At 36.9% G+C, this 13,295-nt stretch overlaps 1 protein-coding gene across 1 annotated transcript; it reads right to left on the bottom strand.

The window, feature by feature from the left end:
- Positions 1-173: 173 nt before the first annotated feature.
- On the bottom strand, positions 174-6,812 carry CHRNA5 (cholinergic receptor nicotinic alpha 5 subunit). Its single transcript, XM_009481457.2, has 5 exons — positions 6,666-6,812; positions 5,761-5,805; positions 4,217-4,326; positions 2,393-3,224; positions 174-335 (listed from the first exon to the last, which is right to left on the bottom strand). The coding sequence occupies exons 2-5, from the start codon at positions 5,785-5,787 to the stop codon at positions 174-176; spliced, it is 1,131 nt and encodes a 376-aa protein (XP_009479732.1). The 5' UTR covers positions 5,788-5,805; positions 6,666-6,812.
- Positions 6,813-13,295: the final 6,483 nt, after the last annotated feature.

Below are 13,295 nucleotides of genomic sequence, written 5' to 3'. Positions count from 1 at the left end.
AAATTGACTTCTATCTGTCCTAGGGATGCCATGCTTTAATATAAACATAATTTTCTGGGTTTGGATTTTTTTTTTACTCTATCAGAAACATGCTTACAAATAACGTGCATGGAAATAGAGCTACTGCAAAACTCTTTAGAGCCATATTAGCAGGAGACAGATTCAAAAATATTTTATGCATTTGTACTGCCTATATGCGTAGGTACTATTATACTTGCCCATTTATGAATAACAGGAATAAATAACACAAGTGATCCAATTATTGAAACCAGAAGAAAAGTCCATAAGAACATTCGATCAAGCACCTGAGCAATAAATTTCCAGTCCTCAACAACCTAAAAAACAAAGAGCATAAGGGTTGGTCAGTATGTGCAAGAACAGGTAAAAATACAGTACCAAACTCTGCAATTCTTAATCACCTTACAGTACACTTTTTTCCAATCAGGTCCATTTAGTAACTCCCTTTAGTAACTTTTTATAATTACACTATGAGCTACAACAGAAATAAACATCCTTCTATGGAGATTGGTAAGCTATATAGACCAATACTAGATATTAATGCAGAAACTGACCCTGACAAGCACTTTACATCCTCAACTACAGAGAGATGAAATCGGTATGCAATTTTCTAACATACTGAAGGACTTAGGATTCATGCCACAGCCTCATCATAAAGTGGAATTCCTGGGCAGGAGCTAGAAGGGAAAAACCAAAACCAAACAAAACCAAACCACCAAAAAACCCACAAACCACCCAAAACAAAATTAAAAAAAAACAAAAACAAAAACAAACCAAACCAAAACAGTAGACAGCAGCTGTTGTGTTATATACAAGATCTGAAAGCTGTGAAGTTACTGCTGCACAGAATTATACATTAGGGAGAATACAGTGCTTTCACGACTATTTTCCTTTTTGATAGGATTATTCACATCTATACACAGTTTTGCAAGTATAGCAGATATAATTGTGCAAGCAAATTAAAACCCTGCCAAACAATTGTCTTTGATTTGAACTGGAGCTATCCACATTTCCCAAGCCTACTGCTTCCTAAGAGGTAAGACTACAACAGGACTAGTTGTGTAGTTTTCATTAACAACTTTTGCAATTACAGTTTGCATTCTCTGGAGCCCAAATAGTAAAATACAACTGAATCCCCAGTCAGATGTATATTAATTTCTGAGGTTTAGAGTCACAACAACATTATTCCCGAAAAACAAAATACTTATCACCTCTCGTCACTCACAGTCAAATAGAGTAAGTTCAGTAAGAGAAAGAAATTATGTATTTAATAGCAAACTATTCTATTTGTGTTGTTTATACAATGCAGGGGTATTAGATGCTGTTTTAACAGTACAGTAGATACATTTATTCAAAATCTAGACTAGATACCTTGTGATAATGTCAGAATTGAGTCCTGAGAAGGTACATTAGAGGAGTTAGCTTACTCCTAGGCTAGCATGTGAGAACACACTCTCAGCAACCAGCAACTTTTGAAGACAGTAATTTCTGTATAAATTGAAAGAATTTCAGGCCTTGCCATCAGAAACAGATAGCAGTATCATGAGACCACACAACAAACTTCTATATTTCTACACTAGCCTGAAAATGGGATTTAAGTCTCTGATGTACTAATGGTGCTAGTTTAAAAGGCACGGAAAGAAAAACAGATTCATAATGCTCTTGCCTGAATGGTGTAAACATCCATTACAGATAGTTCAGAGTGCAAAGGCACAGACTGAAAAAAAGCCTTTGACATCTTTTGATATAACTTAGGGACAAATGATAATAAGGCTAGAAGAGAACACTCAAGACTTCATCTAGTCCACATCTGAGCTCAGCACAAGATGACCAACATATGGCTATAGCTTGCATTTAAACTAATGTAAGTTAGGGCATTAAAAATTGTTTTTATTTGGAATTGAAAGCTGCAAAATAAGGCTTAGCAGTATTTATTCTGAAAATGTACAGCAAATGCATTTTTCAGATAGCCTTCAGGTACAACATTAAAATGAAAAATACCTACTTCTCTCATCATGAAAATAACATCCAGCAGCACCGTAGGGAACAGTAACAGTACATGCTCTTGTAACAGACAAGTATCTCTGAAAATGTGTAATTAACAACATGAACTTTCTTCTAGAAGAAAGCAAAAGACTTTAAAGAATGCAAGAACCCAAGGACTGTATTGTATCAGCCCAGTATCCGTAAGAATTCTCAGTATTGCACCATACTTGTACTTCTTTCCAGTGAAAATAATTATACAGCTGCCACTGAAGTATAAAAACTGGAAATCCCATAGCACATATTTAATATACAACAGCATAGTAAACCATTACTTGGTTTTCTAACTTCCAGTTTTACAAAATCAGTGTAATATGACTACTACACTCACCTCGCGAACTTCATTCTCCTTCATAACATGTCTTGTAATGTATCGGATAGAATCTAGAGCTGCTTCCAAAGTGTTCCTAGATGATTCTGATCCATTCATATTGCCTGTTTCCTCCTTCTGAGCAAAGTATCTATCTACATGACTTCTCATGCAAAGCAGCTTGGGAAGTTTGTGAAGAAATATCTTGCGAACCCAAGGTGCCATAGCATTGTGTGTAGATGAAGAGCGATGATGAATATTGATAGCAAAGACAGTTATCACAATGGACAATGTCACAAATATCATAGTAAACACCAAGTACTCTCCTATAAGTGGGATAACTTTAGAAGATGATGGAATAATCTCTTCAATAACAAGAAGAAAAACAGTCAAAGATACCAGTACTGAAGTGCAAAGTGAAATTTTTTCACCTTCATTTGACGGAAGATAGAAGACAAGGACAGTTAGAAATGAAAGCCCAATACAAGGAATAATGAGAAACAACGTGTAAAAAAGTGGCAAACGTCTAATTATAAATGAATATGTAACAAAAGGATACCAGCAGCATCCATCAGTCCTATTTCCTTTGCTCCCTGTTGCAGTCACTATTTCCCATTCTCCATTATCAAAAAAGTCTCTTTTGTCAACATCATAATCTTCAAGAATTATATCAACCTGTGAGCCATCATAAGTCCAGGAACCAAACTTCATAGAGCAATTTTGGAGGTCAAAGGGGAAGAAGGTTACATCAATAGTACAAGAACTTTTGTAGTTTGCTGGTGGAGTCCAAGCAATGGTGCCATCATATTTTACCACAGTTTTTGTAGATGTTCCCTCAAACCGTCCATCTGCACTGAAAGAAGAGAGATATATGCATGCAATTACAATGGCTGTGGGGGGGGTATGGGTGTGTGCTTTTTAAATAAGAAAATATGTTTTGTTACTGTAATTTCAGCTGTTTATCCTTTCTCCCCCTTCATAGACAAAATTTTGTATTGTGTTCACAGTCAACTCTTCTTTTTTTTTTTTTAAATCTGAATCTCACAAAGGTAAACAGCTTTGGAAGAGCGAAGAATATTTTCAAGTCATGAAAAGATCTGTGCAACTTTCTGTGGTCCCAATGACTTATGAAAGGACTGTAAAAATCCTGACCTTTAATAGCATGACCAAACTCTGGTATTTCTATCAGTAATACAGCATAAATACTTTTCAATTTGGCCAAATCATAATTACTGAAGGAAAAAAGTTACAAAACAAGTAAAATAATACTTGTGTGCCACCTCCAAACTTGAATTTACAGTCAGTGCAACAGCCTTTTTTGTTGACTCAACAAGTCAGGAAATGTAAAAGCATTGTATATGCACCTGAGTTGAGCAGAAAGGTTAATTCAAAAGTTATTGCTTCTGAGATCTACTAATTCTCAAAAAAAAAAAAAAACCCAAAACAACAAAAACCCCTTACAGTTGAGTGTACTTAAATCCATGCTGAATATGGGTTACAACAACAGTTCATACTAGTTGCTTCCCTCCCATCACTCTACACTTTAGTTTGTACCCAGCACTGTGCAAGACATTGTTTTCTAATTAAGAAAAGAGTTTACATGAAGAAGTGGAAATAAACTTTTTAAAGAGACTAGACATTCCATACTGACATACTGAAACAAAGCAAAACATTTAAGTATTTAACATGGTAACAAAATCCATTCACGTTCAGAGGCAAATTCTTTCACACATTCTTAGCTCTACTAAATGTACACGTTTATCTATCCAATGAGCCTCCTAGAAGCAGCTTGGACAGTAAAGTTAGGAAGTAAATGTATTTTACATGAAAAGATTAAAATCTTACTTGTCATACAACACGATATCTGGAATCCAAATAGAATCTGATGGGACACGAATAGATGTGATTCCAGCATAGTCTTCAGGATTCCACCTTAATTTTACATCTATCCATTCCTGTGGATATGTGAGATGTAAAAATCATTATTATTGTGAAGCTGATTTAAGCTGGGCAGGACTGAATGAAAATAACAGAAAAAAAAAGCAATTAAAAAAAAAAAATCAAACTGGCTTCTAAAATTGGCACATAACAGTGAATTTGGCGAACGGGCATCTATTTACCTCATCCAGTATTTGTTTTCTGTTGCAAGAGCCACTTGACAGTATTTCTGTATAGAACTGAAGATATTACAATCTTATACATAAGTAAGAGCATGTATACATAAGTAAGAGCTAATATAACATACAGACAGTTAAATTTGAAAAAAGCTTGACTTTGGAAGCTAACCAGAAGCAATTTAAATATTTTCATCACAAAAAAAAAAAAATCATGCTGCAACTCTCACAAGATAGTTGTTCCCATTTCTACCAGCAACACTAAAAATAGCACTATTAAAAACATAGTAGTACTTTGGCGATTTTGTACTTGAACTCAAAGCTCAAGAGGAAAAAATCAAGTTTCTAAGAATTCACTATCACATAGAATTTTAAATGCATATTCAGGTCAGTTCTTGTTTTATTTGAACTGGTTCAATTGCAACAAGTCCTGCAGAAACTATTAAAGGGCATGAAGTGTTATCATCAACATATTGCCATCTCATACTTGCTGAGTAGTCTCAAAGTTTTCCTGAAAAGAAAAACTTTGCCTGAAATTACAGTTACTGGAAAAGAAGCGAATGGGAAGCAACAGGAAAAAAAACAAAGGAATTAGCCCAAACAAAAATAATTTAGTAAGCTAGTAAGTATAATCAGGGTCTGCAAACATTCTTCTAAGTTAAATCAAGAATGATTTGTGAGCAGCATTTCCCAAGTTAATAGTGGCCATTAAGTTTAGCATTGGACTCTGATTATTATAAAGCCTGAGGCTTTTTCCTGCCCATAAACAAGTATTCTTAAGAGGAAAAAGTAGCTCTTTATAGCAAGCATATACAACTTTGAAACTGAAATTATTCAGTGATGTTTATCTGATAATCTCAAATACCCCACAAGAGAAAGATCTTAAAACTATTATACAAAAGACTACACAAACCCATACTTTTCTTAATGTAGTTTTTGAAAGAAAACTTACATACTGAGTCAGTAACTTTTATGGTTGGATACATGCACCTTGGTATACTAAGTGGCCATGCAATGCCATATCAGATTTCTTTTAATTAGGTAAATTGTTTAAATTTACCTTTGTTTGTTTGTTTGTTTGTTTGTTTTTGTGTTTTAAGAGTTTTATAGCAATTAATCCTTTAAAGCATTTCCAGGGACATTTTTTAAAGATACTATGTAAAATAAAAATTCATGCAACAGCTAAGTTTTTTTGAATATACAATTAATTAGAAAAGTTTCTTCCAACTTGCAGTTATGAAGCTTCAGAATTTTTCATCATTATTTTACACATACCTGTTTCAACCAGACATTTGTTGTCATCAACTGATTTTTCTCATCCTATAAAAATAAAGCATATTTTATGAAAAAAATCTGCACAGTACATTCATAGTAACTATCTGCTTTAGTTCACAAAGGTCTGTAATTTAAAATACAAAACACACTTCTAAAAGCATTCCACTCACTGATAAGTATGTTTATATGAGAACTTTTGAAACATACAATTATGACCTTTGATTATTTAACTGTTACGAGTGATATTTTTCCCCTTCTGTGCCTCTTTCCTCCCTTCCATTTTTTTATATGACTGTATTTTATGCAGTCTTACTGTTTTTTTATGGAAACATAAAGGAATAACCAACATGTGGAAGAAAAACTCCTCTTATAGCTATAAACAGTGAATTCAATTTGAAAAGAATATTCTGAAGTGAATAAGTATCACGGGGAAAAAAAAATGGTTGATCTCTTTTACATCACAAATAATGCCAAGAGATAATCTTCATAACTATGGAAGTGATATATTTGAAGGCTTAGAGAATTTTTGCTGCTTACAGGGAGGAAAGAGCAGTATTTGCAAGTGTTCCTGAATTTTACAGAAATGAGGTTGATAAAGTTTAAAAATATGTGGTTTTCCCATTGAATAAATAAATTAAAACACAATTCCCTAGGCTTAAGGATTTCGCTCACTTTTTTTTTCTGAAAACACCACTAAACTTAAGAGCCATTTGTTTTCTCGACCTCTTTGCAATCATTTCTTCATGCTCCCATCTACAATGCATTTTTTATTACACTGATAAAAATTTTAGAGGTTTAATCTATTGTGTTTAAGCTAAAATATGCACATTATTTCATATGACATTATGTTCCAGAATTTTAAGAATTTGGGAAAAAAAATAAACAAACTTATTTACTATACATACCACATCTACTAGCTGAGAGATTGCAAGGCCAAACTTTATTTTTACTGTGTCATTCAAGCGTTCCACTGGACGAACCCATCTTTGATAGTCTTCAAATAAATGTTTAAACAAACGATCTTCACTTTTAGCAATAAAAGAAGGTTCAGACACACCTATATAAAAAAAGTCATTTATTAATATTGATTTTAATGAACAGCGTACATCTGCATTCCTGTGTCCAAAGAGCTATGTTTATGCAGAGTTAAATTTCTCATATTATCCCCTTTTCTCTGGAAGCACGGCCAAGGTCTTGGAAGAAAACTTTAATAAACTTACCTGGTTTTATTAGCATCTCCATACCACTGTAACACTTTTAAAATCTATGACTCTAAAACATTAGGATAATTTTAGTAATAATAAAGGCAAAATGCACTTATATCATTTACCTGGTGCCATCCAATTATGGAACTCCTCTAAAACTGAGAGCTTATCTATGAGGGACTGAAGTTCTATCATTCTAGAACAAAGTGGTACTTTTTAAAAACCTGCATCCACACTACACAGGTCTGTAGTATATTGCATAACTTGACCTCCAGCCTCTTCATGTTTTATACATCATTTCTTTCTAACGTTTGGTCACATCTATGATGTATAAACTTCGCAGTACTTGTAGAGCACTTCTTCCCCACACTGTTTTGTATCTTAAACATATGTGCCAATCTATTTACCAGTCTACCCCCTACCTATTCTGATGTTATATTGACTGGGAGGCACCTTTCTAGTTAAGTAATAGCATACATTCAGTTACTTCTTTTTCATAGCTCTCAAGGAATCATTTCAATGCCTGGTGACTGACTGATCACCTGGAACAGCCAAAAATCTTTGTATAGCTTACAGACAAGTGGAAACTAAATGTGTTCTTTTGTCTCCTGAAAGAATGGAATACATGACAGAGCTTGGGGGCAGCGGGGGTGGCGGGGGAAGCACAGCAGGGAAGTACTGTAGATGCAGAAACTGCAGGCATAGAGGAGCAGCCCAGACTTTAAGAGAGATATGTAAGTTGTCCTAAGGCACCTCATCAAGCAAACACTGTCCTTTATCTTTGGGAATCCACAAAAAAGATTTTTTATCAATGTGGTCTCACTGAAGTATACCAGTAGAAACCCTGCTCCCCCAAAAAAGGCAAAGTTTAAGGTTTCTCCATTATGAGAACCCATGCAAAAATTATTTACCCTAAATAACAAGGACAAACTTGGGGAAGATACAGAGAGAGGGGAGGAAAAAAGGCTAGCTAAGAAATTTGAGTAAGAACAGCTTTCAAAGGCCTGAAGAAGGCCACCACCTCAAGAAGTGGCGCAAGCTACTGTATTGGGTTTACATGGCAAGGTTTGGGGAGTAGGGTGGGCTACAGGGGTGGTTTCTGTGAGAAGCTTCTAGAAGCTTCCCCTATGTCCAATAGAGCCAATGCCAGCCAGCTTCAAGATGGACCTGCTGCTAGCCAAGGCCAAGCCCATCAGCGACAGTGGTAGCACCTCTGTGATAACACCTCTGTGATAACATATTTAAGAAGGTGGGAGGGGGGGAAACATGGGATGGGGACAGGCACAACTGCAGCTGGAGAGAGGAGTGATAATATGTGAGAGGAACAACCCTGCAGACACCAAGGTCAGTGAAGAAGGAGGGGGACGAGATGATCCTGGTGCCAGAGCAGAGATTCCCCTGCAGCCCGTGGTGAAGACCATGGTGAGGCAGGCTGTGCCTCTGCAGCCCATGGAGGTCCATGGTGGAACAGGTATCCACCTGCAGGCCGTGGAGGACCCCACGCTGGAGCAGGTGGATGTGCCCGAAGGAGGCTGTGACCCCATGGGAAGCCCACGCTGGAACAGGCTCCTCGCAGGACCTGTGGACCCATGGAGAGAGAGGAGCCCACACTGGAGCAGGTTTGCTGGCAGGACTTGTGACCCCATGGGGGACCCAGGCTAATGACTGATTGTTGAAGGAATGTACTAAAGATAATAGGCACCAGGATATCTATAATGAGGGGCAGAAGGCCAAGAGATCTCTAAAACAACAAACATACATCCCTGAGTGTCAAAACTCCAATTTACTCCTCTCTAACTAGTCAGGAAGATCCACTAATTAGTGTCCCCTAGGTGAACCAGCCAATTATAATATGAAAACCACACCTCTGTTGGAAGAGCTACCCACCTCCAAAGGGAGACTCCTACCCACTCAGCACGTGTAGTGATTTTAAAGGGAGCTATGTCTTTAAATCGAAGCAAAAGTAGAAATAACCAACAACTAACAAGCAGGCATTGAAGCAAAAGTAGAAATAATCAATGACTAACAAGTAGGTGTTAACAGTAGGCCTAGTGACTTTGTTTAATTGTATAAATATGTGAAGCAAGAATAACAGGGTGCGCTAGCTTTGTGGAATTACCACCTAGCACCCATCTCCACACAGAAATGGAATAAAGCAAGTATCTCGATGCAGTGCATGAATTGGTTCTTGCACACTCGTCTTTGGGACAACAACACTGGAGCAGTCTGCTCCTGAAGGACTGCACCCCGTGGAAGGGACCCATGCTGGAGCAGTTCGTGAAGAACTGTAGCCCGTGGAAAGGACTCATGTTGGAGCAGTTCATGGAGGACTGTCTCCCATGGGAGGGACCCCACGCTGGAGCAGGGGAAGAGTGTGAGGAGTCCTCCCCTTGAGGAGGAAGGAGCAGCAGAGATGATGTGATGAACTGACTGCAACCCCCATTCCCCATCCCCCTGCGCTGCTCTGGGGGAGAAGGTAGAGAAAATCGGTAGTGAAGTTGAGCCCGGGAAGAAGGGAGGGGTGCAGGGAAGGTGATTTAAGATTTAGTTTTTATTTCTCATTATCCTACTTTGATTTGACTGGTAATAAACTAACCTGATTTTCCCCAAGTCAAGTCTGTTTTGCCTGAGATGGTTGCTGAGTGATCTCCCCCTGGCCTTACTTCAACGCATGAGCTTTTTGTTATATTTTCTCTCCCCTGTCCAGTTGAGAAGGGGAGTGACAGAGTGGCTTTGGTGGGCACCTGGCATCCAGCCAGGGTCAACCCACCACAGCTACACACACCACCTTGAAGGGAATGGCTCCAAAAGGGTCTCCAATTCCCACATAGAAGTCAGAGCAACCACCAGAAGACATGAACATATGCTCTAGACAAAGATTTTTACTACTCACGATGAGATTTAAACTGACTAAACTACTGCTGAAAAAAGACCTAACAATTATTATAGTCAGCTGAAGAGACACAGTAAACCAAAGAAAGATGTTCACAACCATCTCTTTTTAATGCAGATTTAAAATATTATACATTACATAAATGTATAGCATGACCTCTGTAGAAATTATGTGCTCACTAACAGCATCCACCTAAAAAAAGCTATATCAGAAACAGAAAAGCACCAGAGAATGTCATAAACAGATTAAAACCAGAGTCATCCATACAAGGAGAGATTTAAGAGATTAACATTATTTTGTTTGGAGAGGAGGTGAATTTAGTGAACATAACAGAAACAGATAAAGTAGTGAACGATACATGCAGAAAAAAAAACACTGATGGTATTTAACTTTTCTCATACAGGAGGGTAAAGGAAACAAAAGCATCAATTAAAGGCAGCATAAACAATTTCTATTTGAAGTTCATCACCATCAACATTCAGTAAATCAGAGATTATTAGACAAAGAAGAGGACTAAAATTTTAGAATTGCCTGGGATTACTAAATTGTCAGTTATGTCAGGCAGCACTGTACTTGCACAAGGTATCAATTCTCATTTCAACACAACTTGCAAAATCTACCTTAGAATTTGATCAACAGTTTGACAGCTTGCATTTGTTGCAGAGACTTGGCTAACACCATTTAAGTCATTAATTTAGACGGACCTAAGCAGGTTCTATGTGACTGCAACCACTGCAGCCTAGGCAACTAAGACAGGCAACGTAAGTTAAAGTTCCCTCCCATTCATCAAAGTGCTCTTGTGACAGCAGTGACTTTCTGCTGCACTGCAAAAGGCTGCACTTACAGATCCTTTAGACAAAACATCTGAAGCACTTGAGCCCAACCACAAGAAAATTCCCTGCCTTCTGCACTGCAGGTTTGGGGCAGTCCAGTAGAACTATTATTAGGAACATTAACTGGATTTTCTCTGAAATTAATTTTATAGTAGGAGCAAAAGCAGAATGTAGCTTAAGGAACAGGATCAGCAAAGTGGGAGCAGCAGGACTCCTTTTCCCTCCAAATCTTACCATACACTAACATGCTGCTGAACGGTTCTTGTCGCAGGCTAAATCAGCATTTGGGTTTTAAGACAGTTCACCTTTCTGTTTCAAAATACAAATATATCTGTTTACAGTTGTATTTCATTCATTCACAAACACTTAGCAACCTATTGTTCTTCAAGATGATTTGTACATGCTCTACAATTTAATATCTTTCCATTTCAAGATTGTTGACATGTGGGTTCTGTAATAGCAAAGAACTGATGGGCAACTTGCCTTGTACCACTGAGCATACCTCAGGTGGATACATGAAAACATAGGACATAAGAATTGCTGCCAACTGCTTAGGTTCAGTGTATCGTCATTGGCCAAGGAATTTTTCTTACTTTTAACTCTACATAGATTTGCCGAGTCCTGTTTTTTTACAGACATCCAAAAGAATGTTTCCTGAAGACACAACTTAATTTTGCTATTTCTATATACCCATTTCCTGAATTATGAATGGTTTTGTGTACATTTCAGCCTCATGTTTCATAAATACTTGATTTTTGCATTAGCATTAATTACATTTCCCTTTTACAGTTACAACTCTCAAATGAATTTTTTGTACAAGTTGAGAATGACTATGCAGCAGCGGGGTATTCTCTCTCCATTAATTGACCTTGAAGCAATGCAGAGGCAAAGTTGCACTTTCACCATTTCTGTGTTCCTGTAAGATGACCTCCTGTACAGCAATACAGCGTCTTCAGGGTACATGCTGTCTCCAGATTAAGCTTCTCTTAAAACACAGCATCTTCTCTGCTCTGCTGAATGGGGACATGTTCCTTTACTGCTTTTATATATTTACAGCATTTTTTCAAACATTTTACGCTCAGGCCTACACTATACTCACTGATTTATTAAGATGACCATATTTACTAACAATATAGTTCAACTAATTTTTTTCTATTACAGAAATATCCGCACTTTTTCATATTTCTAGTTTAATCTGTTCATTAATAAGCTGGGGCATACTGGTCTATAAAAACCAGCTTATACAAAGGAGAACTCCATGAGGAGGCTGGAGATGGTAACAATATGTTAGGAGTCAGCAAAAATAAAATAAATAACCACCCCTACCTTTCCATATTTAATAGGATCACACAGCTCACTTATTACACAGACTGCACATGTTTAATTTCTCTTTCCCACGTGTCTGTGTGCTTTTAAGATTACAATAAATGGTGTAATTCTTAGTTACTTATTGGTGTTAACACCAATAAAAAATGTGAAGAACTGGTGCAAGCAGGAAAAAAAGAAAAAGGTACAGAAGAGACGAAAAGAGGTAAAATACAGTTAGTGGCTTAAGGCAACAGACTGGCTATGCAGGTTGGAGAAAAGCAGAAAGAGGTTAAAACCTATGACTAGCGCGATTAGCAAACAAACAACCCAGAGTACAAGTCTCATACTAAATCAGATGGTAAGATTATGGAAGCACTCACCCCCGCTACTAGCTCACTGTACTAAAAAAACTTAGAAGATTTGTAGCCTTTGAAGGGCAATTCTAAGCATGCCTGTATTTGTGTGGCTTTATTTTTGTTGAGGTCAGGTAACTTCTGCAGTCTAAATCAAAGGTAAGCTCTATATTGTTCAGTGATAAATCCCAATGACAATGTTTACTGTAAAATTTACACCTGAAACTCTTCGCGGCTCACTCCCTCTCAGTGTGATTCCACATTCAGCAAAAAAACCTAAATCACATGAGAAAATGCTGGATGGACAAAATTTGAATTCTGAAAAAAGGAAACAAACATTTATGCACAAAGCAGACTAATGATTCAATTTTTTTAAAACTTGGAACTAGTTGGAGCACACTTTTGACAAAATGGTAAGTAGAAATTCTAATTAAACACTTGACCTGGGACACAACTGTATTTAAAAATTTAGTCCTACCATTTCCCCCCTAAATATTTAACAAAGTTCTGTATTAAAAGTAGTTTGGAGGAGCTATTTAGAAAAGAAGAGGAAGCATTACCTGGGTCTCCGATGCATGAATAGCATGACAAAACATGTACATGTCTATTCATTTTGTTAACATTCTCAAGTCAAAATTTCACTAGTGCTGCTAATGGCAGACTTTTTAAATGCTTCAGATGAATTACAAAAATGTTATTCTTTTGTAAAATCTGTCCTTTTACATTGTTTCTTACTGTATCATTATGGGATGAAATTCCTTAGCATCTTAATATGATTTAGCAGCAGTATTCTTTTTACAAGAATTACGGGTGAAATATTTAGTGTTACAGCTATACCTCATATCTTAATTTTTTGTTTGTTTTTAAACAAGAGAACATCACAGTCCATGTTTCTCCAGAGAATAAACTTTCTTTGAGCTCTATATTCCTCTGCACTTCCTTA

Source organism: Pelecanus crispus, chromosome 7, assembly GCF_030463565.1.
Source record: "Pelecanus crispus isolate bPelCri1 chromosome 7, bPelCri1.pri, whole genome shotgun sequence".
Lineage (NCBI taxonomy): Eukaryota > Metazoa > Chordata > Aves > Pelecaniformes > Pelecanidae > Pelecanus > Pelecanus crispus.
The sequence above is the reverse complement of the archived record's forward strand: the minus strand, read 5'-3'. Positions and strand labels throughout refer to the sequence as shown.

Excerpts from the sequence above, each read along its gene's own strand:
- CHRNA5 (XM_009481457.2), bottom strand. The coding sequence starts at position 5,787 with ATGACAACAAATGTCTGGTTGAAACAG. Across the intron at positions 4,327-5,760 it reads CAAATGTCTGGTTGAAACAG|GAATGGATAGATGTAAAATT; the intron begins GTATGTGTAAAA and ends ACATATCCACAG. Across the intron at positions 3,225-4,216 it reads GATATCGTGTTGTATGACAA|TGCAGATGGACGGTTTGAGG; the intron begins GTAAGATTTTAA and ends CTCTTCTTTCAG.